General features: G+C 42.6%; 1 protein-coding gene across 2 annotated transcripts in view; it reads right to left on the bottom strand.

Annotated features, from left to right (window-relative positions):
* Positions 1-993: 993 nt before the first annotated feature.
* Positions 994-27,854, bottom strand: part of ATF7IP2 (activating transcription factor 7 interacting protein 2) — a 118,907-nt gene continuing 92,046 nt past the window's right edge. For both annotated transcript variants that reach the window (XM_079783569.1, XM_079783570.1), the window contains exons 7-11: positions 10,198-10,268; positions 8,929-8,987; positions 8,510-8,579; positions 5,060-5,145; positions 994-2,294 (exon numbers count right to left, since the gene is read on the bottom strand). In XM_079783569.1, coding sequence (XP_079639695.1) covers positions 1,881-2,294; positions 5,060-5,145; positions 8,510-8,579; positions 8,929-8,987; positions 10,198-10,268 — 700 coding nt within the window. In that variant the 3' untranslated portion in view covers positions 994-1,880. The remainder of the gene's footprint in view (positions 2,295-5,059; positions 5,146-8,509; positions 8,580-8,928; positions 8,988-10,197; positions 10,269-27,854) is intronic.

Raw genomic sequence — 27,854 nt, 5'->3', positions numbered from 1 at the left:
AGTTCCCTGGGCCTGTTTCCCCATTTTAAAAATGGACAAGTGTCTTAACATATTATGTGGCAGAACATGAATTACATCAACTGTTTTGAAACTTCATGGATTTGTTGCAAAGTATTTACCCCCCCCCCCCCCCCCCCCGCCACCTGCCTATTCTCCAAGCCTGGGCCTCTCAGTTCCCTAGGGATTCCACGAGCCACACCATAGCCTTTTCTCACTGTACTGAATTTGTTTCATCAAAATTTGGGTCCTGATGCCTAAAGGAGGCATAATGTTTTCCCAGCAAAAGTACAGTGTTTTGCAGGGTGGGTAAGGTGTTTGCTCCCTGGATTACGTACTGGACCTTTATTGCCTTAGGCTGGCTCTCTTCTGGTGTCACTAATAGGTAAGTAGAGAATCTTGCCCCTTCAAAAGGTAAGACTCATTGTCTTTTGAGCTTTGCCCAAGATGCTTGCTGTCAGCTTCCCTCCTCCATCCTATTATTGTGAAAGTTCTTTTGCTTAAGACTGTGCCTATCAACATGCAGATTTGCCAGCTGAAGAAGTACTTTCACTCCGGTGATGCAGACCCAAATCTTGTTTATTATGTTGTCTTTTGGTTTCCTTAGCAAGTGAACATTAGTCTTCATCAACCCAAGGAGACAACCCTCCCCAAAGTGAAACCATTGTCCTGTGCTGCAGGATGCCCTCCGTTGCTATAAGTCGGAAATGGAACCTCACAGGGGGCAGCTTGTCTCATCCGACACAGTTCATAATCTGGCTCCGTCAGTTGTAATGTTTGAGAAGGGAAAAACACAGCAAACTTTAAAATAACAGCTTTATTTATGACTGAAAACGTAAAGGCATTCACAGAATACCAAGGAAAACTATTTCTGTTCAGTTTTCAAAATCTCAGCCCCGCTGAGGCCTGAACGTTCACTAGGTTCAACAGACTTTCACACTTAACAGTTTTCTGTTTCCTCGCATACCAGTTTGTCCCAATGGACCTTAACTTGTACTTACAAGTCTGTTCACTTGAGTTCACTGGGCTACATATGCTGGTCACAGCTTCACCTCGGTGCTCCCTCAGGTAGAGGTCTGCACAGGACACATCTGCTGAAGTCCCTATTGTTATATCCTTTCTTCAAGTAATAATGGCAACCAGGAATGAGCAAATATGGGTAGCAATAGGGAATCAGCAAATTAAAGCCTTAAATCTAAGGCAGACAATTCTATTTTCCTCAACTGAAATAGTGGGTTGGATAATGCTTTTATAAAAGATACTCTATGTTTTGTGTACACAGCACACAATGCTTAACTAATTTTATTATATACATGTAAGTATACAGATTTAAGGAAAATCTCCAGACTAATTTCCCAAATGATTTATGTAAGAAAAAAAGGGAGGGACACAAACTATTAGCCCTTAGAATTTCAAAAGAATGTAAAGACATTTATTTTCATAAAATCTTGGTGGAGATGTACCCCTGGGATGATCTGTCCTCAGTAAAGAGCTGTCTTTCCCTGCACCTATACTGACCACAAGCAGGTCACCAGAAGCTGGTTGTTAACAGAGGAAATAGTGGCTACTTGTATCCTAGGGTTTCTGACAGCAGCAGCTCCATCACCACCAAAAGTACTGTACCCAGCACAGCTTAATGACATGGATCCATGATAGGTATGTTTTGGAACATATCCATGGGAAGTACTTATTGAATCAAAAATTCATGAACCTAGAGGCCATTATGACATAGGGAAGAGGACTGTCCCTACACAAAGGGTTCACAATCTTAACTGGCCCTTAAGATAGCAAATAGTGTTAGAAGAACATTGTAAACAAAACTTAAATATGAAAAAAAACAAAACAAAATGTAGTACAATATATACTTATTGAAGTCTTTTCTTTTACTCTAGAATGTCAGAAAATCCAGGGATAGCTTTTATATCACAAAATGGTCCATATCGCCCAAAAATATCTTTTGATTGGAGTGCAAAATAATATCTGTTGGAAGCTAAAAACTGAGATAAAGTACAGGCCATTGGGAGTGGTAAAGCTTTAATTTCTCCAACTTTCCTCCAAATTAACTTAATACCAGGGTTCTCATGGCACAGGAAGAGGTGGTAGCTTTCCACAGGAGCACACTTAGGATTGATCTTGGCGATGTTCCAAGTCAAGGCAATGCCCCGGGGTCTCATCACCCTTTTCACTTTGAGGTCAGTCTTCTGGGGAGGAAGTGTGTCTCGAACTTTGTCTACCAGTTCCAGATGTGATTGTGGTGGTGCTGGGAGAGGTGGCAGATGCTCAAAGGACTCAAGAACCTGAAACACATTTATGAAAAGTTTAGTGAACTGAATTGGTGGATTCTAATTATTTTAAAGTGGTCAACTGCAGTTCTATTATTTCCCATTCCTCAATCCATTTATAAAAATCACTAGAGGTCCGGTGCACTACCCTGCTGGCCTGATGGCCCCCAATTGCCCTCCCCTGCAGATTCGTGCACCAGTGGGGTCCTTCACCCTGGACTGCAAGTATTGGGCCAAAATCGGCTTTACGACATCCCCTGAGGGGTCCAGATTGTGAAAGGGCGGTTCTTGGGTGATGCACCCTGGAATCAGGCTCTCTCCTCTCTGGTTCTGGGTGCATCACCTGAGAACTGCAGCTGCCAAGTCACCGCAGCTCTTGCATTGTTCGTCTACCCCCTGGTGGTCAGTGTGTGCCATAGTTACCAGTCGGCCAGTTGAACAGTTGGCTGGTTGCTTAAACTTTTATATATATACTAGAGGCCCGGTGCACGAAATTCGTGCACGGAGGGGGGGGGTGTCCCTCAGCCCAGCCTGCACCCTCTCAAATCTGGGATCCCTCTCACAATCCAGGACTGCTGGCACCCAGCTGCTCGCCTGCCTGCCTTCCTGATTGCCCATAACCGCTTCTGCCTGCCAGCCTGCTCACCCCCTAACCACTCCCCTGACAGCCTGATTGATGCCTAACTGCTCCCCTGCCAGCCCGATTGCCCCCAATTTCCCTCCTCTGCCAGCCTGGTCACCCCTAACTGCTCTCCCCTGCAGGCTTGATCACCTCCAACTGCCCTCCCTTGCAGGCCTGGTCCCTCCCAACTGCCCTCCCCTGCTGGCCATCTGTGTCCACATGGGGGCAGGATCTTTGACCACATGGGGGCATCTATATTGTGTGTTGGAGTGATGGTCAATCTGCATATTACTCTTTTATTAGATAGGATAGAGGCCTGGTACAGGGGTGGGGGCCAGCTGGTTTGCCCAGAAGGGTGTCCCGGATCAGGGTGGGGGTTCCCTTGGGGCTTGGGGCGGCCTGAGCGAGGGGCCTGTGGTGGTTTGCAGGCCAGCCACGCCCCCTGGCAACTCAAGTGGAGGCCCTGGTATCTGGGATATATTTACCTTCTACAATTGAAACTTTGTAGCCTGGAGCAGAGCCAAGCCTCCTACTCGATCCGTGGCCGGCAGCCATTTCTGTTTGGATTTGTTTACCTTCTATAATTGAAACTATGTAGCCTTGAGTGGAGGCTTAGGCCGGCCAAGGCAGGGGAAAGCTTGGCTTCTTCTATCACCTTGGAAACCCAAGGCTCCCTCCTACTTTCTCCGTGGCTGTAGCCATCTTGGTTGGGTTTATTTGCATACTCGCTCTGATTGGCTGGTGGGCATGGCTGGTGGGTGTAGCGGACTTAGGGTCAATTTGCATATTACTCTTTTATTGGGTAGGATAGACTAGAGGCCTGGTGCATGAAATTCTTGCACTTGGGGGAGGGGGTGTCCCTCAGCCTGGCCTGCACCCTCTCCAATCTGGGACCCCTCGGGGGATGTCTGACTACTGGTTTAGGCCCGATCCCGCAAGGATCGAGCCTAAACCAGCAGTCAGACATCCCTCTCACAATTCGGGACTGCTGGCTCCTAACTGTTCGCCTGCCTGCCTGACTGCTCCTAACCACTTCTGCCTGCCAGCCTGATGGCCCCAACTGCCCTCCCCTGCTGGCCATCTTGTGATGATGTTGCACGAGGGTGTGGCACCACCTAGGCTTTTATTATATAGGATAAGAACAAAAGGATGCTTTGAGAATATGTAAGGTTGGATCCAGTTCTTTTAAGGTTAAGTTTCTTTGACATTTTAGACTTCTACACTCTGGAATATCACACTAACCAGAATGGGTTAGGTTCCAGACATTCTGGATAATATTCCATTTTATTTCCAAATTGTGTTCCAAAACACTGTGCTAACTTGCACAAAAAGTATGAGTGTATGAAAACACCCATTTGCGTCCACTGTCAGCAACTCTTAAAAATCTTTTCAACTTTGTTGAGTAAAATAATGTATTTGTTTTAATTTTTGTAGCTTCTAGAAAATTCAATGAAATTATTTGAACTGTTTAAGTACACTCACAATAGAACATTTATTTTTATTTTAAATATATTTTTACTAGAGGCACGGTGCACAAAATTCGTGCATGGGGGGGGGTCTCCTCAGCCGAGCCTGCACCTTCTCACAATCTGGGACCCCTGGCTCTTAATCGCTCACCTGCCTACCTGCCTGGTCACCCCCAACTGCCCCCCCCCCCCCCCGGCTGGCCTGGTTTCCCCTAACTGCCCCCCCCCCCACCGGCCTAGTCGCCCCATGCAGCATGCTTGTTCAATCATTTAGATGTCCTTCACTAAGCTCCCTGCCGGCCTGGTCATAGGAAGCCATCTTGTGAGGATGTGATGGTCAATTTGCACATTACCTCTTTATTACATAGGATTGCTCTCAGAGAGGGAGATAAAAACATCAATGATGAGAGAAAAATCATTGATTGGCTGCCTCCCACACCCCCCCCCCCCATCAATGATTGAGCCCAAAACCCAAGCAGGTGCCCCGACTGGGAATTGAATTATGATCTAGTTCATAGGTTAGCACTCAACCACCAAGCCACATTGACCGGTACAACAGAAAATTTACAAAAGGACATTAAGTGCTTTCTAAGCTAGATCTAACCAAAATATTTCTTCATGAGTAAAACGGGCACTTCCATTTCTACTGAATTTGGAATGACTATCCCTTTCAGAGCATTTCATATCAATACCTGGGTTTCATTTAGGGCCACTTCAGTTGTCTCTTTTGAGATTGAAACACATTTCATATATGATTCCAGCATGGATACTGAATTTTCTGTGAACAACATAAGATTTAAACAGTTAAATTCATCTGTGATATTCAATCCCTTAGCCTTTAAGGAAATAATAGTTTACACCGTGATAATTAAATGTGAACTAAAATTATAAAACTGTGAAGAAAAACTTTTGATAAAAATTCAAGATCCAAAGTTAGCAAATAGAGAATTTTCATTTAATGTGAGAAATTCCCCACTTAAGGTAAATAGTTAAGTCATTATGTAACTGGTAAGGAGGAAAAATTACACATGGGAGAGGGATCCCTGCTCAGTGGTCCCAGAGGTGGATTCTGCTTTGTAAGGTTAACAAGGATACTTGCAAACATAGAGCTATTTACAATCCTGCTTGAATTTGCGATAGACACAGTCCTGGGAAAAATCATGCAGGCTGGGATTGAAGGAATTTCTACTGCTGAGTTCTGTGTTAGCCTAAAAGGAATTACTTAGATGGGAATTGTGGACTGCGAAAAGGGAAGGAGGAGGGACAGAAGGGAGAGTGGAAGAGAGACATTGAGAAGAAAGAAAAGGCAAAATAGGGAAAATGTGGATGAGGAAAGAAAGAGGGGTTAACAGGTGCCAGAATGTTTTGAAAACAACTACAGACAGTATGAGCATGGTAAGAAAAGGGGTTTCATCTTGGAAAGTTGTAGGGCTGGGTAGAATGCTAACTTCTAAACATTTCAGAAATTTAAACATAACTAATAAGCATTAAAAAATCATTTTGTATCCATTGTGTACAATGATATACTGTTTAATATACTCAATAAATATCTTCTAATTGAAATATATATTTTGTTATGGACAAGGATAATTAAGAGTCTGCATTGTGATTCAAATTTATTAGTCACTTTATTTACTATGCTAAAAAAATTTTTGGAAGAGGTAATGACTGTGATTATAATTGCAGGAGTCTGTACAAACTTTTTAAACTGTTTATGATTTCATAAATCTAGTTCTAATTAATCTGTAGGGTAATCACCACACAAGAGCTGACACAAATAACCTTTAAATATTCAAGTGTACAGTTTCATACAAAAAAATTATGCACTCAGAGGGTGGGGGGGCTCTCAGCCTGGCTTGCACCCTCTCACAGTCCGAGACCCCTTGAAGGATGTCCTCCTGCCACTCCCCCACCAGGGGAGTGGGCCTAAGCAACAATCAGACATCCTCAGCGCTGCTGAGGAGGCGGGAGAGGCTTCCACCACCGCCACTGTACTCCCAGCCATCAGCCTGGCTTATGGCTGAGCGGAGCCCCACCTATCTCTCTGGTGGTCAAGTGTGCATCATAGTGACTGGTCATTCTACCGTTCAATTTGCATATTAGGGTTTTATTATATAGGATTGCCATGTTATTATCCAACCAATAGACTATGACCAGCCCCAATCAATCAGAACTATACAAAATGTGCCCTTATTTGAATTTATGCTAACCAATCCAAACAGTACAATTTGGAAACCTCATTTACATGAAGCAGACAAATATGGGAACTATGGGTGGGAAGGTTTCCATAAAAAATGGACTAGCCTTTGTTGTGGAAGAGTGCTTTTGGTTTCTACCAGAGGCCTTGTCTTCCTGGTTTGCAAACTGGTATTTGATTAAAGCTGCTCCTTTTTTGCTCCAGTGCCTTTTGTTGGATTTATTTACATGCCCTAAAATCCTCTCACAACCACTATTGTTATAGGTTAGGAGTTAAAAATGTATACCATAGGTAGAAAAGAGATTCATAGTAGCCTCAAACAACCTAGATATCTTTCAGAGTAAATGGATAAAATGTCTATACATATAATAGAGGAATATGCAAATTAGCTGGGACACTGTAACATCATGATCAAATAGCAGGGATCTGAGACTGCATGGAGCCTGGACAGGGCAAGGGACCTCAGGCTGTGCCCCCCATCCCAGGAGAACTAAGATTGCGTCCCCTGCCTGGCAGGGCTAGATGGGGGACCTCAGGCCGCACCCCACACCCGGTGCTGGGCCAGGCGACCTGAGGCTGTGACCCTTACCGGCGCTGGGCTGGGGGACCTGAGGCTGGACCCGCCACCCAGAGGGGCTTGATGGCGTGAGGCTTGCCGGGTCTGGGTCTCTTGCATTCTTGAAGTGCATGTGGGTGGTGGGCGGGGACTTGACTGACTCTAGGTCCTGTGGCGTGCCCCAGATTCTGACAGGAGGGAGATTTTCATATACATTTTACTATTTTTCTTTAATCTCTGACAATTCTATTATAGAGAAAGGGCAAATAGCAATATTAAAATATTTCCTCTAATTCATTCTCCTTTAATGTGCACGAATTTTATGCACCGGGCCACTAGTCCTATACAAATGAGCTAATATGTTAATTAGACCGGATGGCAGAATGACCTTCCATAATGACCAGTGGGGCGGAGGGTGGGGGACCACAAGGCAGCCGGGACCGCAGCAGCCTGGGACACGAAGGCCTACTCTTATATGAATTTCGTGCATCAGGCCTCTAGTTATACATAAAATAATATACATCCATACCATGGAATACTACTCAGCAATAAAAGATAAAACTAATATACCCAATTGTAGAGAGTGCCTGGGAAAGGCCGCAGAGCTGATTGTCATCTGAATCCAGTGGTGCCTGGCAGAGCCATGCCTTGGAAACATACCTTGCCAGAGGCAGGTGTGTTGTCAGTCTGACCTTTAGCTCAGGCACCAGGGGGTGGATTTCATTATCTAAATCCAGCCAGGCACCGGGAACAAATTCAATTATCCGGGCCCACTTAGAAGTGACGATTACAAAGAAGCCACAAGAATGCACGTATTTTCTTATCTTAAACTTTAGTAAAATTCCTGGTATCTTACTGTATAAAATAAATGCACTGTATCGGCTCTGGGTCACTGTCTCTCCATCAGAGGACAGCTTTCCCACCCAGTCCCAGCTTTTCCTACTGTCTTTGTGTCTGGCTCTTTCATTTTCTCAATCCACTATCGCCCCTACTCAAAAAGAGAGAAATATTTATACCCAATAACTTAGGTAACATTCACAGGAAATCATACTAAGTGAAAGCAAATCTCACAAGATACTGCATTATCACATTTACATGACATCCATGAAATATCCTAACTATAAAGGAAGAAACAGATTCACAGCTGTCTGGATTTAGAGAATGGGAGCAGGAAGTAGGTGTGCCTATAAAAAAGTAAGCATGATGAAATCTTGTAGTGACAGAACAGTTGTGTGCTTGATTGTGGTAGCAGTAACATGAATGTAAACATGTGATAAAAAATTATATAGAGCTATAAACACACACATACTAAAATAAAATTCATAAACAGGTCAAACACATTTTGAGTTGTTAACCTTCTTTCTTTTTATAAAAAAACAAAGCTGTTACCTGTGTTGCAGATTGATAGACCTTCTTTGGTCAGATCGATCACACAATCAAGATTCTTTTCCTCTACAGCCTAAAAAGTTAGGTTAAAAAAAAAAGATTTTGCCTCAATAGCGGAAAGATGTTTTTAAAAAATAAAACACAATTTTAAATTACCATACAGAAGTTAGAGATTGAATAGTTTATAAATATTTATGGTTTAATTTAACTGTGTGAAAAAGAAACTAATGAAATATTTTATAGTTTCTGAGAATATGACTAGGTGGGGTCCTAATAAGTTAATTTGGTAAGTATGACTGTAAATCAGACTTATCATTAGCTGTTTGCTTTTTAATGCAAGCTAGATTATAACCTGGTCATGCTAACTACTAGAACTAACATATTCAAATAAACAACATTCAAAGACAATACTTATTACCTACCCTAACTTCAGTATCAGCATTAGATGAATTATAATTTCCTGATGTAATTTTTCTAGTATCTGAAAGAAAATTATTAAAATATGAACATTTGGCAAGTTTATTAAACTATTAAATATGTATGGACTTTATATGAATGCTAAAACACAATAAAAGAATGATAATTATCTGCTTATTATACAATCATAAAAAGTAACTCAATTGACTTTATCTATAACAAAGATTAATGAGCAAGTTAAAACAAAATATAATTTTAGTTCAAAATATTTTGTCCTTCTGAAACTTTACAACTATATTAGCAACTCTTGAAAATCTATCTGTAAATACCATTTTAGGAAATAAACTTGAAAATGTACACATTTTTTGTTCAGTATCTTTTGATCAGACTACCTGAGATGGCTGAGCATTCTTCATAGAACCAATAAGAAAACCTCAGGGATCGCCTTAAACTATTTTATTCACAATAGCAGCAGTCCAAACCACAGGGGCAATTAAGTAGCTACATACAAGCATGTGGAGGTAGAGCTTTCTGAAATTAAAATGCCAATACTCTAATATGTCATTAAAAATGAAAAGGAAATGGAGAATTTTGAATGAGCAATGATGGGCCAACCAGAGGAGCTATTTGGAGAATAAATTTATTTGAAATCTAAGGTTAAGGTATAATAGTGCACGTAAGCATAATAAGAACTCTAAAGAGCAATAATAGTATCATAAAAACACCAAAAATTAAAAAAAATGTATACTAAAGAATTGCTAAACTTTGCACTGGCTGGATAGTTCAACTTGTTAGAGTGTCATCCCACTATAACAAGGTTGTAGGTTCCATCCCTGCACAGGTCACATTCAAGAGTCAACCACTAAATGCATAAATAAGTGGAACAACAAATAAATGTTTCTCTCTCCCTCTCCCTAAAATGAATAAAATAAACATAAAAAAAACAATAACACCCCACCAACATAGGCCAGAGCAAAGAAGTAAAAATAATGTATGTGTGAAAGGTTAAGTAGCTATATAACTTACAAAGCCAGTAAACAAACAGTAAGGAAATAAAAGACCATAAATTGATAAACACAGATTAAAAAGAAATTTTAATTATATCGAGAAGTCCTTTATTTACTTAGGTAATATAAATCAAATATATCAGTAAATTAAAACATTTTTCAGAGTAGAATTTTATTTTATTAAAAGGTAATATTCAATTCTCGAAACAAATACTGATTTGAAGCTTTTCTAAATTAATAAATTGCATTTTAATCAACTTAAGATACCTGTTAGATTTGATGTAATTGGTGTTGTCAAACTAGGATTTTCCACAGAAATCAACAAAACATCATCGTTACTAAAATGATAAAAAAAAAAAATTAACTAAACATGCATTGTTAGGCTTAAACATATAATCAATAGTTAGAATTCTTCTAACTTAACATTTCCCACCTGATATATTTTAATCTAATAAATGTGTGTGTGTGTGTGTGGGGGGGAAGGGGGTTGGAAGTGATAAAATCAAATACCCAAGAAATTCCATGTATTACCAATTAATTATATGACCAATAATAATGGACAATATTCAGTAGAGATCTACTTACAATGAATACAAATACATTATCTATAAGTATACAATATACATAAAGGTACAAAATATAAAATGTCAACCTAACACATATACTTGTCTTCAAGTGAAAGAAACCCATTAAGATACCTTGACCATAATTATGGTTATAAAATATCCTGAATCAGAAGATTGTTTTCTGCTCCTATCTGACCCTGACACCACTTTTATGAGTTAATATTTAAATCAGAATTTTTGTTAAGAAAATCTTGAGTATTGGGGAGATAAAAATGGAGGTGGAGCAAGTGGATGCTGCTGGGACATGCTCCCAGGACCAAACTGGAATTACTAGTACAACTAAAATACAAAAAAAATTCTTGAATAATCAACTGAAGACTGGAGAGAACCCTGATACCCAAGGACCGAAAGTGAAGACCACACAGAGACTAGTAGGAGGGCTGGAGGCTCAAAAGGGCTGGCTGGGATTCCACAGAGAGCAACTGAATTTCTGGAGAGATACCTCAACTGTGTGGGGTTGTCATTGAGAACTTTGGGGTCTAATCCCCAAGCAGAGAGCATCAGAACTGAGAAGGGTACCCGCATAATATCTGCTTTGAAAAGCAGTAGGGTTGTTGCCTGCCAGGGAGAGATGGCTGGAAATGTAGGCACACTCAAAGGGCCAACACACAAAAATCCCTGTAAAGCCACTCACCCTGTGCTCCGCCAGAGGGAGGGCAGAGTGGACTAGAGCTGTGTGAGCAGAAGCCAAGTTTGGGAACCCTAGGGTTAGAGCAGAGAAGGCAGACATCCCTGGTTTCCTGTGCTCAGTCATTCCCTCATGCTACAGAGGACATCTTTCCAAAACAGATAATTGCTATACAGGTGGTTTTTGCCTGTGGGGAAGACAGTTGTCCCACCCTATTAGAAAACACCTTGCCCCACAGTGTGGAGTTTCTGAGACTCATTTAAGACACTGAAAATATCAATTAGACCCTAGGTGGAAGCAATTGCCACACCCTTTTGGAAAGTCTCTCACCACACCTGTGGACTATTTCCTGAGGGGTATTCGAGACTACAGGCAGAGGCAGTCACTGGAGGCTTTGAGTCTGTGACTGACCTAATTAGTCAGAAACAGTGGTTGACACTGTCCTGCACTAGAGATTGAGAAGCATATCAGATTTACCTAATACATAATGCCAAACCCAAAAAGGCAGCCAAAATAAGGAAATAAAGAACCAACCCCCAGGTGAAATAATAAGAGATTTCTCCAGAAGAACAGATAAAGGAAATGGAGAGAGGAAATTTGTATTTTATAGAGTTCTGAATAATGATGGTAAAGATGCTCAACAGCATAAGTAAAGACATAGTAACTATGAAAACAGAAATAAAGACTGACAGTACAAATAGAGAAGACATCAGAAGGAATACACAGCAGATTAGTGGAACCTGAGGATCGAATCAGTGAATTAGAAGGAAAGGTAGAAAAAAATCAATCAGAGAAACAAAGATAATTTCAAAACAGGATTAACAGCTTAAGGGAGCTGTGGGACAACATGAAATGTAGCAATATTTGAATAGTAGGTGTGCCAGCAGAGGCAGAAAGGGAGAAAGGAATAGAGAATGTGTTTGAAGAAATAATGGCAGAAAACTTCCCTAACCTGGTGAAGGAAAGAGTCACACAAGTTCAGGAGGCACACAGAGTCCCAAGCAAGATGAACCCAAACAGGCCCATCCCTAGAAACATTATAATTAAAATGACAAAAATTAAAGACAAAGTGAGAATCTTAAAGGCAACAAGAGAGAAGCAAATTGTTACCTGCAAAGAAGCTCCCATAAGGCTGCTGATTTTTTATCAGAAACACTACCTGCCAGAAGGGAATGGCATGAAGTACTCAAGGTAATGGAAAGCAAAGATCTGAAACCAAGATTTCGATATCCAGCAAAGCTATTATTAAAAACTAGAAGCCTGGTGCACGAAATTCGTGCACGGCGGGGGGTTGTCCCTCAGCCCAGCCTGTACCCTCTCCAATCTGGGACATCCCTCTCACAATCCTGGACTGCTGGCTCCCAACTGCTTGCCTGCCTGCCTTCCTGATTGCCCCTAACCGCTTCTGCCTGCCAGCCTGATCACCCCCTAACCACTCCGCTGCCAGCCTGTTTGCTCCCAACTTCCCTCTTCTGCCAGCCTGGTCACCCCTAACTGCCCTCTCCTGCAGGGTTGATCACCTCCAACTGCCCTCCTCTGCTGGCCTGGTCACCCCTAACTGCCCTCTCCTGCAGGGTTGATCACCTCCAACTGCCCTCCCTTGCAAGCCTGGTCCCTCTCAACTGCCCTCCCTTGCAGGCCGGGTGCCTCCCAACTGCCCTCTCCTGGTGGCCATCTTGTAGTGGCCATCGTGTGTCCACATGGGGACAGGATCTTTGACCACATGGGGGCAGCTATATTGTGTGTTGCAGTGATGATCAATCTGTATATTACTCTTTTATTAGATAAGATAGAGGCCTGGTGCACGGGTGGGGGCCAGCTGGTTTGCCCTGAAGGGTGGCCCGGATCAGGGTGGGGTTCCCTTGGGGCATGGGGCGGCCTGAGTGAGGGGCCTGTGGTGGTTTGCAGGCCGGCCACGCCCCCTGACAACCCAAGCAGAGGCCCTGGTATCTAGGATTTATTTTCCTTCTACAATTGAAACTTTGTAGCCTGGAGTGGAGCCAAGCCTGCTGCTCCCTCCAGGGCGGCAGCCATTTCTGGGGCAGTTAATTCACCTTCTACAATTGAAACTTTGTAGCCTTAAGTGGGTGAGCCCTGCCAGGATGTGCGGAAAGCTTTGCTTCCCCTGTTGCCGCCAGCAACCCTGGCCTGCTCTCTCAAGCTCCATTCTGCCGCCATTTGTTTGAATTTGTTTACCTTCTATAATTGAAACTTTGTAGCTTGAGTGGAGGCTTAGGCCTGCAATGGCTATGGAAAGCTTGGCTTGCTCTGTTACCTAGGAAACCTTGCTCTCTGTGGCTGCAGCCATCTTGGTTTGGGTTAATTTGCATACTAGCCCTGATTGTCTGGTGGGCGTGGCTTATGTAGCAGAGTGATGGTTAATTTGCATATTACCATTTTATTAGAGAGGATAGATGGTCAAATAAAGAGCTTTCCAGAAAAAATAAAAAAAAGGTTAAAGGAGTATAATAACACGAAACCAGCATTACAAGAAATGCTAAAGGGACTGCTGTAATGAGTAAAAGATGGAGAGAGAGAAACCTAGCCATTCAGAATTAAAGTGGAAATAAATAAGAATCCTATATAATAAAACCCTAATATGCAAATTGATTGAAGGGCAAAAAACCGGTTGCTATGATGTGCACTGGCCACCAGGGGGCAGACGTTCAATGCAGGATCTGGTGGTCAGTGTGCTCCCACAGTGGGAGCGCTGTGCAGCCAGAATACGGGTTCACAGCTAATGAGTGCAGCGGCGGTAGCGAGAGCCTCTTGCTCCTCTGCAGCAGCGCTAAGGAACCCTTGGGGGATGTCCAACTGCCAGCTTAGGCCCAAAGCCGAAGGGTCCCAGACTGCGAGAGGGTGCAGGCAGGGTTGAGAGGCCCCCAACCCCCCAGTGCATGAATGTCATGCACCGGGTCTCCAGTCTATTAATAATAAACCTAAATGTAAATAGGTTAAATGCCACAATCAAAAGATGTAGGGTAGCTGAGTGGATAGAAAAGCATGACCCAACTCTATGTTGTCTACTTAATAAACTATTTAACCCTACAACTTAAAGAACTAGAAAGAGAACAACAAGAAAAGCACAGAAGGAAGGAAATAAAGTTACAAAAAAAAAAAATCAATGAAACCAAGAGCTGGTTCTTTGATAGAATAAACAGATTGATTAACTGTTACCCAAACTCATCAAGAAACAATGAGAAAGGACCCAAACAAATAAAATCAGAAACTAAAGCAGATATCAGAGAAACACAAAGGATTGTAAGAAAATACTAGGAACAATTATATGCCAACAAACTGGACAACCTGGGGGGAATGGACAAATTCTTAGAAAATACAATCTCGCAAAACGGATTCAGGAGGAATCAGAAAACCTGAATAGGCCAGTAACAACTGATGAAATAGAAGCAGTAATCTAAAAATTCCCACCAAACAAAAGCCCAGGTCTGGATGACTTCACAGGGGAGTTTTACCAAACATTCGAAGAAGAACTCACACCTGTACTTCTCAAACTATTCCAGAAAATCCAAGAGGAAGGAACACTCCCAAGCTCTTTTTATGAAGCCATCATCATCCTAAATCCAAAACGAGATAAAGATTCTACAATGAAAGAGAATTACAAGCCAATATCCCTGATGAACATGGATACTAAAATTCTCAAAAAAATAATAGCAAATCGGATCCAGCAAAATATTAAAAAAATCATACACAATACCAACTGGAATTGATTCCAGAGTACAATATTTGCAAATCAATAAATGTGATACATCACATAAACAAATTGAAAGACTAACATCACATGATCATATCAATAGACGCAGAAAAGGCATTCAACAAAATCCAACACACATTATTGATAAAAACTTTCAGCAAAGTGTGAACAGAATAAGCATACCTCAAAGCCATTATATCCAAAACAGCCTGGTAATGGCACAAGAACAGGCATATAGATCAATGGAACAGAACAGAGACCCCAGAAATTGACCCAAGGGATTACACTCATATTTGACAAAGAGGCAAGAGCATACAATCGAGTCAAGACACTCTCTTCAATAAATGGTGTTGGGAAAATTGGACAGATATATTTAAAAAAATGAAACTAGACCACCAACATATACCATACACAAGAATAAACTCAATGGGATAAATGACTTAAATGTAATTCATGAAATCATAAAAATCCTAGAAGAAACTATAGGAAGCAAAATCTAAGACATCTCTTGTAGCAATATGTTTACAGATACATCTCCTAAGGATGTATGTAGGCAAAGGAAACTAAGGAGAAAACAAACAAATGGGACTACATCAAAAGAAAAAGCTTATGCACAGCAAAAGAAACCATCAACAAAACAAAAAGGGAACCTACTGTATGGGAGAACATATTTGGCAATGATACATCTGATAAAGGGTTAATACCCAAAATATATAAGGAACTTAAATAACTGAACATGAGGAAGAAAAAGAATCCAATAATAAAAAAAAGGACAATCCAACCTAAATAAACACTTTTTATTTTTTTATAACTCTATTTTTGAAAGTATTATGTTATGTCCTCTCCCCCTGGCCATTGGCCACCTCAAGGCCTTCAGCATCCTATTGTCTGTGTCCATGGTAATGCATATGTGCATAAAAGGCTTTTGATTAATTACCTCCCACCAGCCCAAATTCCCCCACCTTCCCTCTGAGATTCTGCACTCTGTTCCATGCTTCCATGTCTCTGAACCCACTTCATTCATCAGTTGGTTAAATTCTACAGATGAGTGCAATTGTGTGATACGTGTATTTCTCTGATTGACTTATTTCACTTACCATGATTCTCTCCAGGTCCTTCCATGCTGTCTCAAAGGGTAAGAGATTTTTCCTTTTTACTGCTGCATAGTATTCCATGGTATAAATGTACCACAGCTTTTTTATCCACTCATCTGCTGATGGGCACTTGGGCTGTTTCCAGATCTTAGTTATTGTAAATTGTGCTGCTAAGAACATGGGGGTGCATACATTCTTTCTGATTGGTGCTTTGTGTTACTTAGGACAGTGGTCAGCAAACTCATTAGTCAACAGAGCCAAATATCAACAGTACAATGATTGAAATTTCTTTTGAGAGCCAAATTTTTTAAACTTAAACTTCTTCTAACGCCACTTCTTCAAAATAGACTCGCCCAGGCCGTGGTATTTTGTGGAAGAGCCACACTCAAGAGGCCAAAGAGCCGCATGTGGCTTGCGAGCCGCAGTTTGCCGACCATGGACTTAGGATATATATTCCTAGATGTGGGGTCAAATGGCAGTTACCTATTTAATTTTTTTGAGGGAACTCAATACTGTTTTACATAATGGTTGCACCGGTCTGCATTTCCATCAGCAGTGTACTAGGGTTCCCTTTTCTCCACATCCTTGCCAACACTTGTCATTTGTTGATTTGATGATGGTAGCCATTCTGACAGGTGTGAAGTGATACCTCATTGTCATTTTAATTTGCTTCTCTCTGATCATCAGTGACTTTGAGCATTTTTTTCATGTCTCTTGTATGTCCTCTTTGGAGAAGTATCTACTTAGGTCGTTTACCAATTTTTTAATTGGATTGTCTTCCTTTTGTTTAGTTGTATGAGTTTCTTATATGTTTTGGATATTAACCCTTTATCAGATGTATCATTGCAAAATATGTTCTCCCACATAGTGGGCTCCCTTTTTGTTTTGTTGATGGTTTCTTTTGCTGTACAGAAGCTTTGATGTAGTCCCATTTATTTTGATGTAGACCCATTTATTTTCTCCTTAGTTTCCTTTGCCTTAGGAGATATATAAAAACATATTGCTACAAGAGATGTCTGAGATTTTGCTGCCTATGATATCTTTGAGTGAGTCTTTTATCCACTTTGAGTTTATTCTTGTATATGGTGTAAGTTAGTGGTCTAGTTTCATTTTTTTGAATGTATCTGTCCAATTTTCCCAACACCATTTATTTTTTTATTTTTAAAATATATTTTATTGACTCTTTACAGAGAGGAAGGTAGAGGGATAGAGAGTTAGAAACATCAATGAGAGATAAACATCGATCAGCTGCCTCCTGCACAGGGATGTGACCGCAACCAAGGTACATGCCCTTGACTGGAATCGAACCTGGGACCTTTCAGTCCACAGGCTGACGCTCTATCCACTGAGCCAAACTGGTTAGGGCACCAACACCATTTATTGAAGAGACTGTCTTGACTCCATTGTTTGCTCTTGCCTCCTTTGTCAAATAGTCATTAAGTGTAATTGCTTGGGTCAATTTCTGGGTTCTCTGTTCTGTTCCATTATCTACATGCCTGTTCTTGTGCCAATACCAGGCTCTGATTATAACTCGAAATCTGGTATTGCGATTCCTCCAACTTTTTCTTTCTCAAAATTGCTGCAGCTATTCCGAGTATTTTTCATTGTATATAAATTTTTGGAGTATTTGTTTTAGCTCTATGAAATATTCTGTTGGTATTTTAATAGGTATTACATTGAATATGTAGATTTCTTGGGTAGTGTGGGCATGTTAATGATGTTGATTCTACCAATCCATAAACACAGTATATTCTTCCACTTGTTTATATCATCTTCTATTATTTTTTTTCAACATCCTGTAGTTTTCTAACTACAAGTCTTTTGCCTCCTTGATCAAGTTTATTCCTAAGTATCTTAATTTTTGTGTTGCAATGGTAAATGGGATTCCTTGTTTAGTTTCTCTGAGAATTCATTATTGATGTATAAAAAAGCTGTAGATTTTTGGGTGTTGATTTTTTATCCTGCTACATTGCCAAATTAATTTATTACATCTAGTAGATTTTTGGCGGAGTCTTTAGGGTTGTTGGAATGATCCATTTAATATTATGAAAGGACCTTTGTGTCTCTTGTGATAGCCTTCATTTTGAAGTTTATTTTATCAAATATGAGTTCTAGTGCTACTCCAGCTTTTATTTTTCCATTTTCAAGGAAAAATTTTTTTCTAGCCCTTCACTCTCATACTGGTTTGTATATTTTGTTCTGAGGTGGGTCTCTTGTAGACAGCATAAAGATGGGTCATGTTTTGAATCCATTCAGCTACCCTATGCCTTTTGACTGGAGCATTTAATCCATTTATATTTAGAGTTATTATTGATAGGTACTTATTTATTGCCATTTTAATTTTGTATGCGTAGGTTTCTCTCTTTTCTTCTCCTCATTACAGCAGTCTCTTTAGTGACTTTAAGATTTGCTCAATGTCTTTAATTTTTGGCATTTTCATTATGATGTGTCTGAGTTTAGGACTGGTAGACTTCTTCTTGCTTGGGACTCTGTGTGCCTCCTGAACTTGTGTGACTCTTTCCTTCACCAGGTTAGGGAAGTTTTCTGCCATTTTATCTTCAAACACATTCTCTATCCCTTTCTCCCTCTTCTGGCACACCTGCTATCTAATATAGTTATGTTTCACATTGTCCCATAGCTACCTTGAGCTGTCCTCCTGTTTTGTAATTGTTTTTCTTTATTTTGGTTCTCTGATTTTTTAAAACCCTGTCTTCTAATTGACTGATTCGATCCTCAGGTTCCCCTAATTTGTTGTGGATTCCTTCCAATGTGTTCTTTATTTGTGTTATGTCATTATTTTCCACTGTTCTTTTTACATAGCTACTATATCTTTTTGAATGCTGTTGAGGGGCTTTACCATCATTACTCTGAACTCTGTTTCAGATAAATTTCTTATTTCTCCTTCATTTATCTGTTCTTTTGGATAATTCTCTGGTTCTTTCATTTGGGGGTTCTTTCTTTGTCTCCTCTCTTTGGCTGCCTGTTTGGGTTTGTGACTATGTATTAGGTAGATTCTCTAGGCCTCTCAATCTCTAGTGCAGGACAATGTCAAACACTGTTTCTGACTAGTTAGATCAGTCAAAGACTCAAAGCCTCCAGATAGCACATCTGCCTACAAACTGATAGGACTCCAATTTAAATGGCCCCAGGCAATTGTCCTCAGGTATGGTGAATTTTTTTCAACAGGGTGGGGCAGTTGTTTCTGCCTGGAGGCTAATTGTTATTTTTAGTGTCTTAAGTGGACTCAGGGCAAGGTTTTTTCCAATTGTAAGGGTAAACTGTCTTCCCCCGAGGCAAGGCAAATATCTATATGGGAAAGATGTCCTCTGCTGCGTAAAGAAATGACTGACCACAGGAAACTGGGGGTGTCTACCTTCTAGCTCCAACCCCAGAGTCCTGAATCCTGTCTTCTGCTCACATAGCTCCAGTCCACTCTGCCCTCCTTTTGCCAGAGCACAAAGTGAGTGGCTTCACAAGGCATTTTGTGTTAGCCCTTTAAGAGGTTGCCTGAAAATTCAGCCATCCCTGGCAGACAGTAACTCTGCTTTTTTTCACAGCGAGATGTTATGTGGGTAACCTTTTCAGTTCTAGTGCTCTCTGCTGAGGGCACAGCTTGGAGATTAGATCCCAGAGTTTTCAGTGGCAACCCTCTACAGCTGTGATCTCTCTCCAGAACTTCAGTTGCTGTCTGTGGGCACCTGGCAAGCCCTTTCAGACATCTGGTCCTCCTACCAGTCTCTGTGAGGTCTCCACTTCCAGTCCTCAGGTATCAGGGTTCTCTCCAGTGAGTCTTACATTGATTATTCTGGTAGTTTTTCTGTATTTTAGTTGTAATTCCTGGGAGAGTGTCTGTAGAGAGTGCCTGGGAAGGCACATGAGCATTTCCTTAATTACTGTCAGCTGAATTCAGTGGCGTTGGCAGGGCCACGTCCTGGAGATGTACCGTGACAGAGGCAGGTACGTTGTCAGCCTAACCCTTAGCTCAGGTGCCAGGAGGTGGGTTTCATTATCTAAGTTCAGCCAGGCGCTAGGAACGGACGCAATTATCTGAGCTTAGCCAGGAGTGACAATTACAAAGAAGACACAAGAATGAAAAATTACAGCTTGATCTTTAATCATGGCTACAGCTTGATCTTTAACCATGATTTCACATAATTTCCTTTGTTTTAAACTCTAGTAAAACTTCCTGGAATTATACTGTATCTAATAAACGCGCTGCACTGGCTCTGGGTCACTGTCTCTCCATCAGAGGACACCTGTCCCACCCAGTCCCAGCTTTCCCTACTGTTTTTGCGTCTGTCTCTTTCATTTTCTCAATCCCCTGCCACCCCTACTCAGGACTCCTGTCCGCTCTCTAGCTGTGCTGGACGCAGTAAAGAGAGAAATACTTTATATGTGTCCATGCAGCAACCACTTACTCTGCTACCATTTTTATTTCCCTAAATAAACACTTCTCAAAATGGACATACAGATAGTCAAGAAACATATGAAAACATGCTCAAAAGTAACTGATCATCAGAGAGATGCAAATTAAAACAACAATGAGGTATCACCTCACAACTTTCAGAATGGCTACCATCAACAAATCAACAAATGACAAGTGTTGGCAAGGACGTGGAAAAAAGGGAACTCTAGTACACTGCCGGTGGGAATGCAGACTGGTGCAACCATTATGTAAAACAGTATGGAGTTCCCTCAAAAAATTAAATAAGTAACTGCCATTTGACCCCACATCTAGGAATATATATCCTAAGTAACCCAAAGCACTAATCAGAAAGAATGTATGCACCCCCATGTTCTTAGCAGCACAACTTATAATAGCTAAGATCTGGAAACAGCCCAAGTGCCCATCAGTAGATGAGTGGATAAAAAAGCGGTGGTACATTTATACCATGGAATACTATGCAGCAGTAAATAAGAAGAATCTCACCCTTTAAGACAGCATGGAGGGACATGCACAGTATTCATGCTAAGTGAAATAAGTCAGTCAAAGAAAGACAAGTATCACATGATTTCACTCACGTGTGGAATCTAATTAACAAAATAAACTGATGAATGGAGTGGATCCAAAGACATGGAAGCATGGAACAGAGTGCGGAATGTTGAATGGAAGGCAGGGGAAGGTGGGTGGGTGGGAGGTAATCAACCAAAAACCTTGTATGCATATATACATAAGCCCTGGACACAGATAATAGGGTAGTAAAGGCCTTGGGGGTAGGCTAGAGAGGGTCAATGGGGAAAAAAGGACATATATAATACTTTCAACAATAAAGATTTAAAATAAAATAAATAAATTTAAAGAAAGAATTTTTTGGAGAGAACCAAGATAGTGACAGGTAAACACTAGTACTTGCCCCCACACACAACCACATCAAAATTATAACTAAAATACAGAACAACCATCATTCAGAACTCCCTGAAATCTATCTGAATGGAAGTCCTACAACTAGAGAAGAATAAAGTACACTGAGACTAGTAGGAGGAAGGCATGGGACAGGTTGATCTAACACCCACGTTTGGCATATTTTTAACCAGGTGGGATAGTTTGGCTCTGGAGGCCTCTGTGAAAAGCAAGGGGTTACAGCCTCACACCATACTCCCAGTCCATGGTTCCAGAGCTGGAAATAGTAGTCCCCGTAACTTTGGGTTGTAAAAACCAGATGGGATTGTGGTTGGATGACACAGCCTGCTGGAGACCCAGGCAGATGCTCTTAAAAGGGCCCATGCACAAACTTAATAGGAGTTTATCCCTCTGGGCTTCAGTGTTTTGGTAGGGGGGCAAAGGGGTGTGTGTGATTGATTCAGGGACATATGCCATCAGAATAAGAACTTGGGGGTGGCTTTCTCCCAGACAGGGGTGCTTGCAGGGGTCATTGTTCCTATGCTGAAACCTTCTGCCTTGCAGAGCTGACTGGCAGCCATATCTGAGCTTCCATCAGTTTGGCTCACACTGTTTGCTCAGCTCTGCTGATTCCCTGAGACCACACCCCACCCAATTTGCAGCCCCATCCATATAAATGGCCTATCCTGGCTCATGCTTCAGACATTCCTAAAACCTCTCAAACAAATACCAGCTGGCATCAGTGTACTCCATACCTATCAATTAGAAGCCTAAGATCTGGCACTAGCACAAACCTGCCTTGCTTCACAGATTGGCCTTGCCTGGGTACTTCTAAGCTCAATACAAGTAGCAGCCATCTGCAGAAACCCCTGTAACTGCTGCCAGGTGGCCCCAGGCTGTGATTGACTTTGCAACTCCTGGCCCCCATTGCAGTGCAGGTGGTGGATAGTTTCAGACCATACCAGATTATAACTATACACATCCACAAGTGACACACTCAGGGGACAGACTCAGTGAGCACCAAAACCCCACTGAAGTATGTTCTGCTCCTTAGGAATGTCTCCTGAACATCAGCTCTTCTACTATAATAGCAGCTGGTCCTCACAGCCAATTGGCCTGGAGGTCAATTCCTCCCAGTAACACCAATAGCAATCAAGACTCAACTACAGCAAGAATGTGCACACAGCCCACACAGGAGTGCACCTAAAGTGTCCAGCTCAGGTCACTGAGGAGGTTGAGCTACTGAGCCCTACAGGACACATACTACACAAGGCAACTCTACCAATTTTAGGAGACATAACCGCTCTACCTAATACATAGCAACAAACACAGGGAAGCACCCAAAATGAGGAGACAAAGAAACAGCATAAATGAAAGAACAGAAGAAATCTTCACAAAAAGACCTAAATAAATGGAACCAAACAAACTATAAGATACAGAGTTCAAAACAATGGTTATAAGGAGGCTCAAGGAACTTGATGAGAGCTTTAAGGGACATAGTGAGACCTTCAAGAATGTTGGTGAGAATTTAAACTTGGGGGTGAAAAAGGTCCAGTCAGAAATGAAATATACACTGAAGGAGTCAACGGTAGAGTTGAGGATGCCGACAATCAAATCAACAATCTGCAATATGAGGAAGCAAAAAACCCCCACTCAATCAGAAGAGTAAAAATAAAATAACCCCAAAATAAGAAGATAGTGTAAGGAGTCTCTGGGACAACTTCAAGCATACCAACATTAGCATTGGGGGTGGGTGGGTGGGTGAGCCAGAATGAGAAAAGAGATAGCAAGATATTGAACACCTATTTGAAGAAATAATGACAGAAAACTTCCCCTACCTGGTGAAAGAAATAGACTTACATGTCCAGGAAGTGCAGAGTCCCAAAACAAGAACTCAAAGAGGCCCACATCGAGATACATCAAAAATAAAATGACAGCAAATTCGTGAAGCATTCCATAAAAAAAAAAAAAATGACAAAGGTTAAAGACAAAGAGAGAATCTTAAAAGCAGCAAGAGAAAAGCAGTTAGAACCTACAAAGGAGCGCCCATAAAATTGTCAGCTGATTTCTCAACAAAACCTTTGCAGGCCAGAAGGGAGTGGCAAGAAATATTCGAAGTGATGAAAAGCAAAGACCTACAACCAATATTACTCTACCCATCAAAATTATCATTTAGAATTGAAGGTCAGATGAAGCTAACCTTCATAGACAAATAAAAGCTAAAGGAATTCATCACCATCAAACCAGTATTACATGAAATTTGAAGGGTATTGTTTAAGAAGAGGAATAGGAAGAGGAAGAAGAGGAGGAGAAGAGGATGAGGAGGAAGGAGGAAGAGGAGGAGAATACAAGAGAAGGAGGAGAAAAAAGATTAAAAATGTGAACAATAAAATGACAATAAATACATATTTATCAACAATGGTTAGTAAAAATGAAAATAAACAAACAAGAAACCTAATGAACAAAATAAACTGACGAATACAATAGAACCAGAGGCATGGAAATATGGAAAACACTGACAAATCTCAGAGGGAAGGGGAGAGAGGGGCAGGAAGAATTTAACCAAAGACCTTATATGCATATATGCATTACCTATGACACAGACAGGGGGAATGGGGACATAGGTAATGCTGTCAACAATAAAGATTATTTTTAAAAAAATCTTGACATAAATTTCATTAAGTCTATAAACTTGCTAGATGAATTTTCTATATCATTTCCTTATAGATGTTCTTAATTTTTAGCTTTTGCATTTAGATCCATTTTATATTTAATCCATTTCAAGCTATTTTTGCTTATAGTGTGAGATAAAAGTCAAGGTTCACTTTACCCCTCTGGTTATTTCAACATTTGTTGAAAATACTATCTTTTCACCATTAAATTACTTGGGAATCTTTGCTGAAAACCAATGAGCTTATATGTATACTTCCTAATCTGTCCATCGATCTATCCTTATGACAACACCATTGTCTTAATTATTATAGTTTGAAAGTAAGACTTGAACTCAGGTAATTTATGTCTTCTAACTTTTTCTTTTATAACCTTGTTTTCATCATCTAGGTTTTTTCAATTTCATGTAAGTTTTCAATGAGATTGTTACTTTCTACAAAAAATGCTGCCAGGATTTTGATTGAGATTACATAGAATGTACAGTACAATTTGAATTAAGAATTTTCTGATTGTGAATATTGGATATCTCACTAAATATTTAGGTCTCTTTTAATTTCTCTCAGATATATTTTATACTTTAAAAATTAACAAACTTTTAAAAAGCAGATTAGATTTATAGCAAAAGTTAGTGAAAAGTACCGAGAGTTCCCTTATACTCTCCTCCCTACCCTCCTGCACTATCAAAATACTGCACCAAAGTGGTATACTTGTTACATCTGATGAACCTACACTGATACATCATTATCACCCAAATTCCATAGTTTACAATAAAGTTGTGTGTTTTTTTTCATTTTTCTTTGTTGTTGTTAATCCTCACACAAGGATATTTTTCCATTGATTTTTAGGGAGAGTAGAAGAGAGAAGGAAAGACAGAGTGAAACATCGATGTGAGAGAAACACATCAATTTGTTGCCTCCTGCATAAGCCCCAACCAAGGCCTGGACCAGGGAGAAGGCTCCAACCAAGATATATGCCCTTGACCGGAATCAAACCTGGAACCCTTTGGTCTACAGGCTGACGCTCTATCCAGTGAGCAGAACCGGCTAGGGCAAGGTTCACTCTTAATGTTGTACATTCATAGGCTTTGACAAATGTATCATGACATGTATCCACCATTACAGTATCATACAGAATAGTTTCTCTACCCAAAAATCCCATGCTCTGCCTATTCATCTCTCTCCAACATCTGATCTTTTATTGTCTCCATAGTTTTGTCTTTTTTAAGTGTCATATATTGGAGCCACACAGTATGTAGCCTTCTCAGTTTAGCTTCACTTAGTAATATGCATGTCTTTTCAAAGCTTGATAGCTCATTTCTTTTTTTTTTTTACACTGTCTGAATGTACCACAGGTTATCTATCCATTCACCTACTGAAGGACATCTTGGTTGTTTCCAAGTTTTGGCAATTATAAGTAAAACTGCGTTTGATATTCCATTTTCTCTCCTTTCTCTGCATATCAATTATTCCTATTTTCTAGTGGTTGCCCTAGAGCAGGCGTCCTCAAACTACAGCCCGCGGGTCACATGCGGGAATTTTTGCCGTTTTGTTTTTTTACTTCAAAATAAGATATGTGCAGTGTGCATATGAATTTGTTCATAGTTTTTTTTTAAACTATAGTCCAGCCCTCCAACGGTCTGAGGGACAGTGAACTGGCCCCCTGTTTAAAAAGTTTGAGGACCCCTGCCCTAGAGTTTGCAATACACATACTTTTACAACAAATGCAAGTCCACATCTCTCTAATAATAGAGTAATATGCAAATAAGCATCACTCTGCTACGCCCACGATTGGGCCTGCGGGAGGCTGGGGGGCGGGACTTGGGGTGGCCTCTCAACAGCCGGATTGGCCCAGACCCGCCCCATCAGTGTTCGCGCCGCAGAGGCGGAGGCGGTGCCGGAGGCGGTGTCGCCCAGACCCGCCCCATCAGTGTTCGCGCCGTGGCGGCGGCGGAGGCAGTGTCGGAGGCGGTGTCGCCCAGACCCGCCCCCATCAGCATTCGCGGGTCAAGGCGGCACCCGCTCCCAGACCCGCCTCCATGCACCTGCACTGGGGGAGGGCCTGGTCAGCAGCCACCAAGGCTGCTTCAAGGGCCAAAGAGGGAGGCAGGGCCAGACCCCAGTGGCCGCAGCTGCTGTGGGGCCTGGGGAGCCAGGCAGGGCTGGACAGGCAGCCTCAGGGTGGGCCTGGGGGTGGGTGTAGCGGCGCAGCTTGACAGCAGACAGCAGGGTCTGCTTGGCCGTAGCTGCCCGCAACCCACAACAGGCAAGTGGGCCTGCAGGCAGCACCCAGCAGGGCCTGCTTGGCTGTTGCCGCGGCGACCCGGGAGCAGACAAGCCCAGCTGCAGGCAGCACCCAGCAGGGCTTGCTTGCCCATCGCTATGGTGTGGAGCAGGCAAGCCCCACAGAGAGCAGAGAACCACAGGGAGCGGGCCTAAGCCGTCAGCAGGACATGCCCTGAGGGCTCTCGGATTGGAGAGGGTACAGGTCGGGCTGAGAGACACCCCCCCCCGTGCATGAATTTCATGCACCGGGCCTCTAGTCTATCTAATAATAGAGTAATATGCAAATCATCACTCTGCTACACTCACAAGCCACGCCCACCAGCCATGCCCACCATTCAATCTGAGTGAGTATGCAATTAAACTGAAAACATGGCGGCAGCCCCGCCCCCAGCCTCTCCGGTCTCTGGGAGTTGGAGAAGTCAGGCGCCAGCGCCTGAGGCTGGCTGTAGCCACAGAGACCAAGAAGCCGCCTGCCCCATGATCCCAGGATGCAGCCAGCCTCAGAAGCCTCAGGTCCCCCTGCCCAACGTCCTGGGGAGACGGAGAAACTGGGCCCCAGCGCCTGAGGCTGGCTGCAGCCACGGAGACCAAGAAGCCACCTGCCCCATGATCCCAGGCCTCAGCCAGCCTCAGAAGCCTTAGGTCCGCCTGCCTCACATCCACCTGCCCCACGTCCTGGGAAGACGGAGAAACCGGGCCCTGCGCCTGAGGCTGGGTGCGGCCAGGAGACGAAGAAGCTGCCCGTCCCATGATCCCAGGCTGCAGCCAGCCTCAGAAGCCTCAGGTCCGCCCGCCCCATGTCCTGGGGAGATGGAGAAACTGGGCCCCAGCACCTGAGGCTGGCTGCAGCCACGGAGACCAAGAAGCTGCCTGCCCCGTGATCTCAGGCCTCAGCCAGCTGGAGAAGCGGTTCACCCCACGTCCTGGGGGAGACAAGAAACAAGGTGCCAGTGCCTGAGGCTGGCTGCAGCCCGGGAGATGAAGAAGTCGCCTGCCCTGTGATCCCAGGCTGCAGCCAGCAGCAGAAACCTCAGGTCCGCCTGCCCCACCTCCTGGGGGAGACTGAGAAACCCGGCCTCAGCGCCTGAGGCTGGCTGCGACCTGGGAGATGAAGAAGCCGCCTGCCCCGTGATCCCAAGCCGCAGCCAGCTGGAGAAGCCGCCCTCCCCATGTCCTGGGGGAGACAAGAAACCGGGTGCCAGTACCTGAGGGTGGATGCGATCTGGGAGATGAAGAAGCCACTTGCCCTATGATCCCAGGCTACAGCCAGCTGGAGAAGCTGCCCACCCCATGTCCACCCGCCCCACGTCCTGGGAGAGATGGAGAAACCGGGCACCAGTACCTGTGGCTGGCTGTGACCTGGGAGACAGAGAAGCCGCCCACCCTGCGGTCCAGGTGCCAGCACCTGCAGCTGGCTACAGCATGGTAGATGGAGAATCCGCCCACCCTGCAGTCCCGGGCACCAGCACCTGTGGCTGGCTGTGGCCTGGGAGACAAAGCCGCCGCCCACCCTGCAGTCCTGGGCGCCAGCACTTGCAGCTGCAGCACAGGCGAAGCCCCCTGTCCACCAT

The sequence above is a fragment of the Cnephaeus nilssonii genome (genome assembly GCF_951640355.1).
Source record: "Cnephaeus nilssonii genome assembly, chromosome: 2".
NCBI classification, from domain to species: domain Eukaryota; kingdom Metazoa; phylum Chordata; class Mammalia; order Chiroptera; family Vespertilionidae; genus Cnephaeus; species Cnephaeus nilssonii.
Note: the sequence above shows the minus strand (reverse complement) of the source record. Positions and strands in the feature narration are given on the sequence as shown.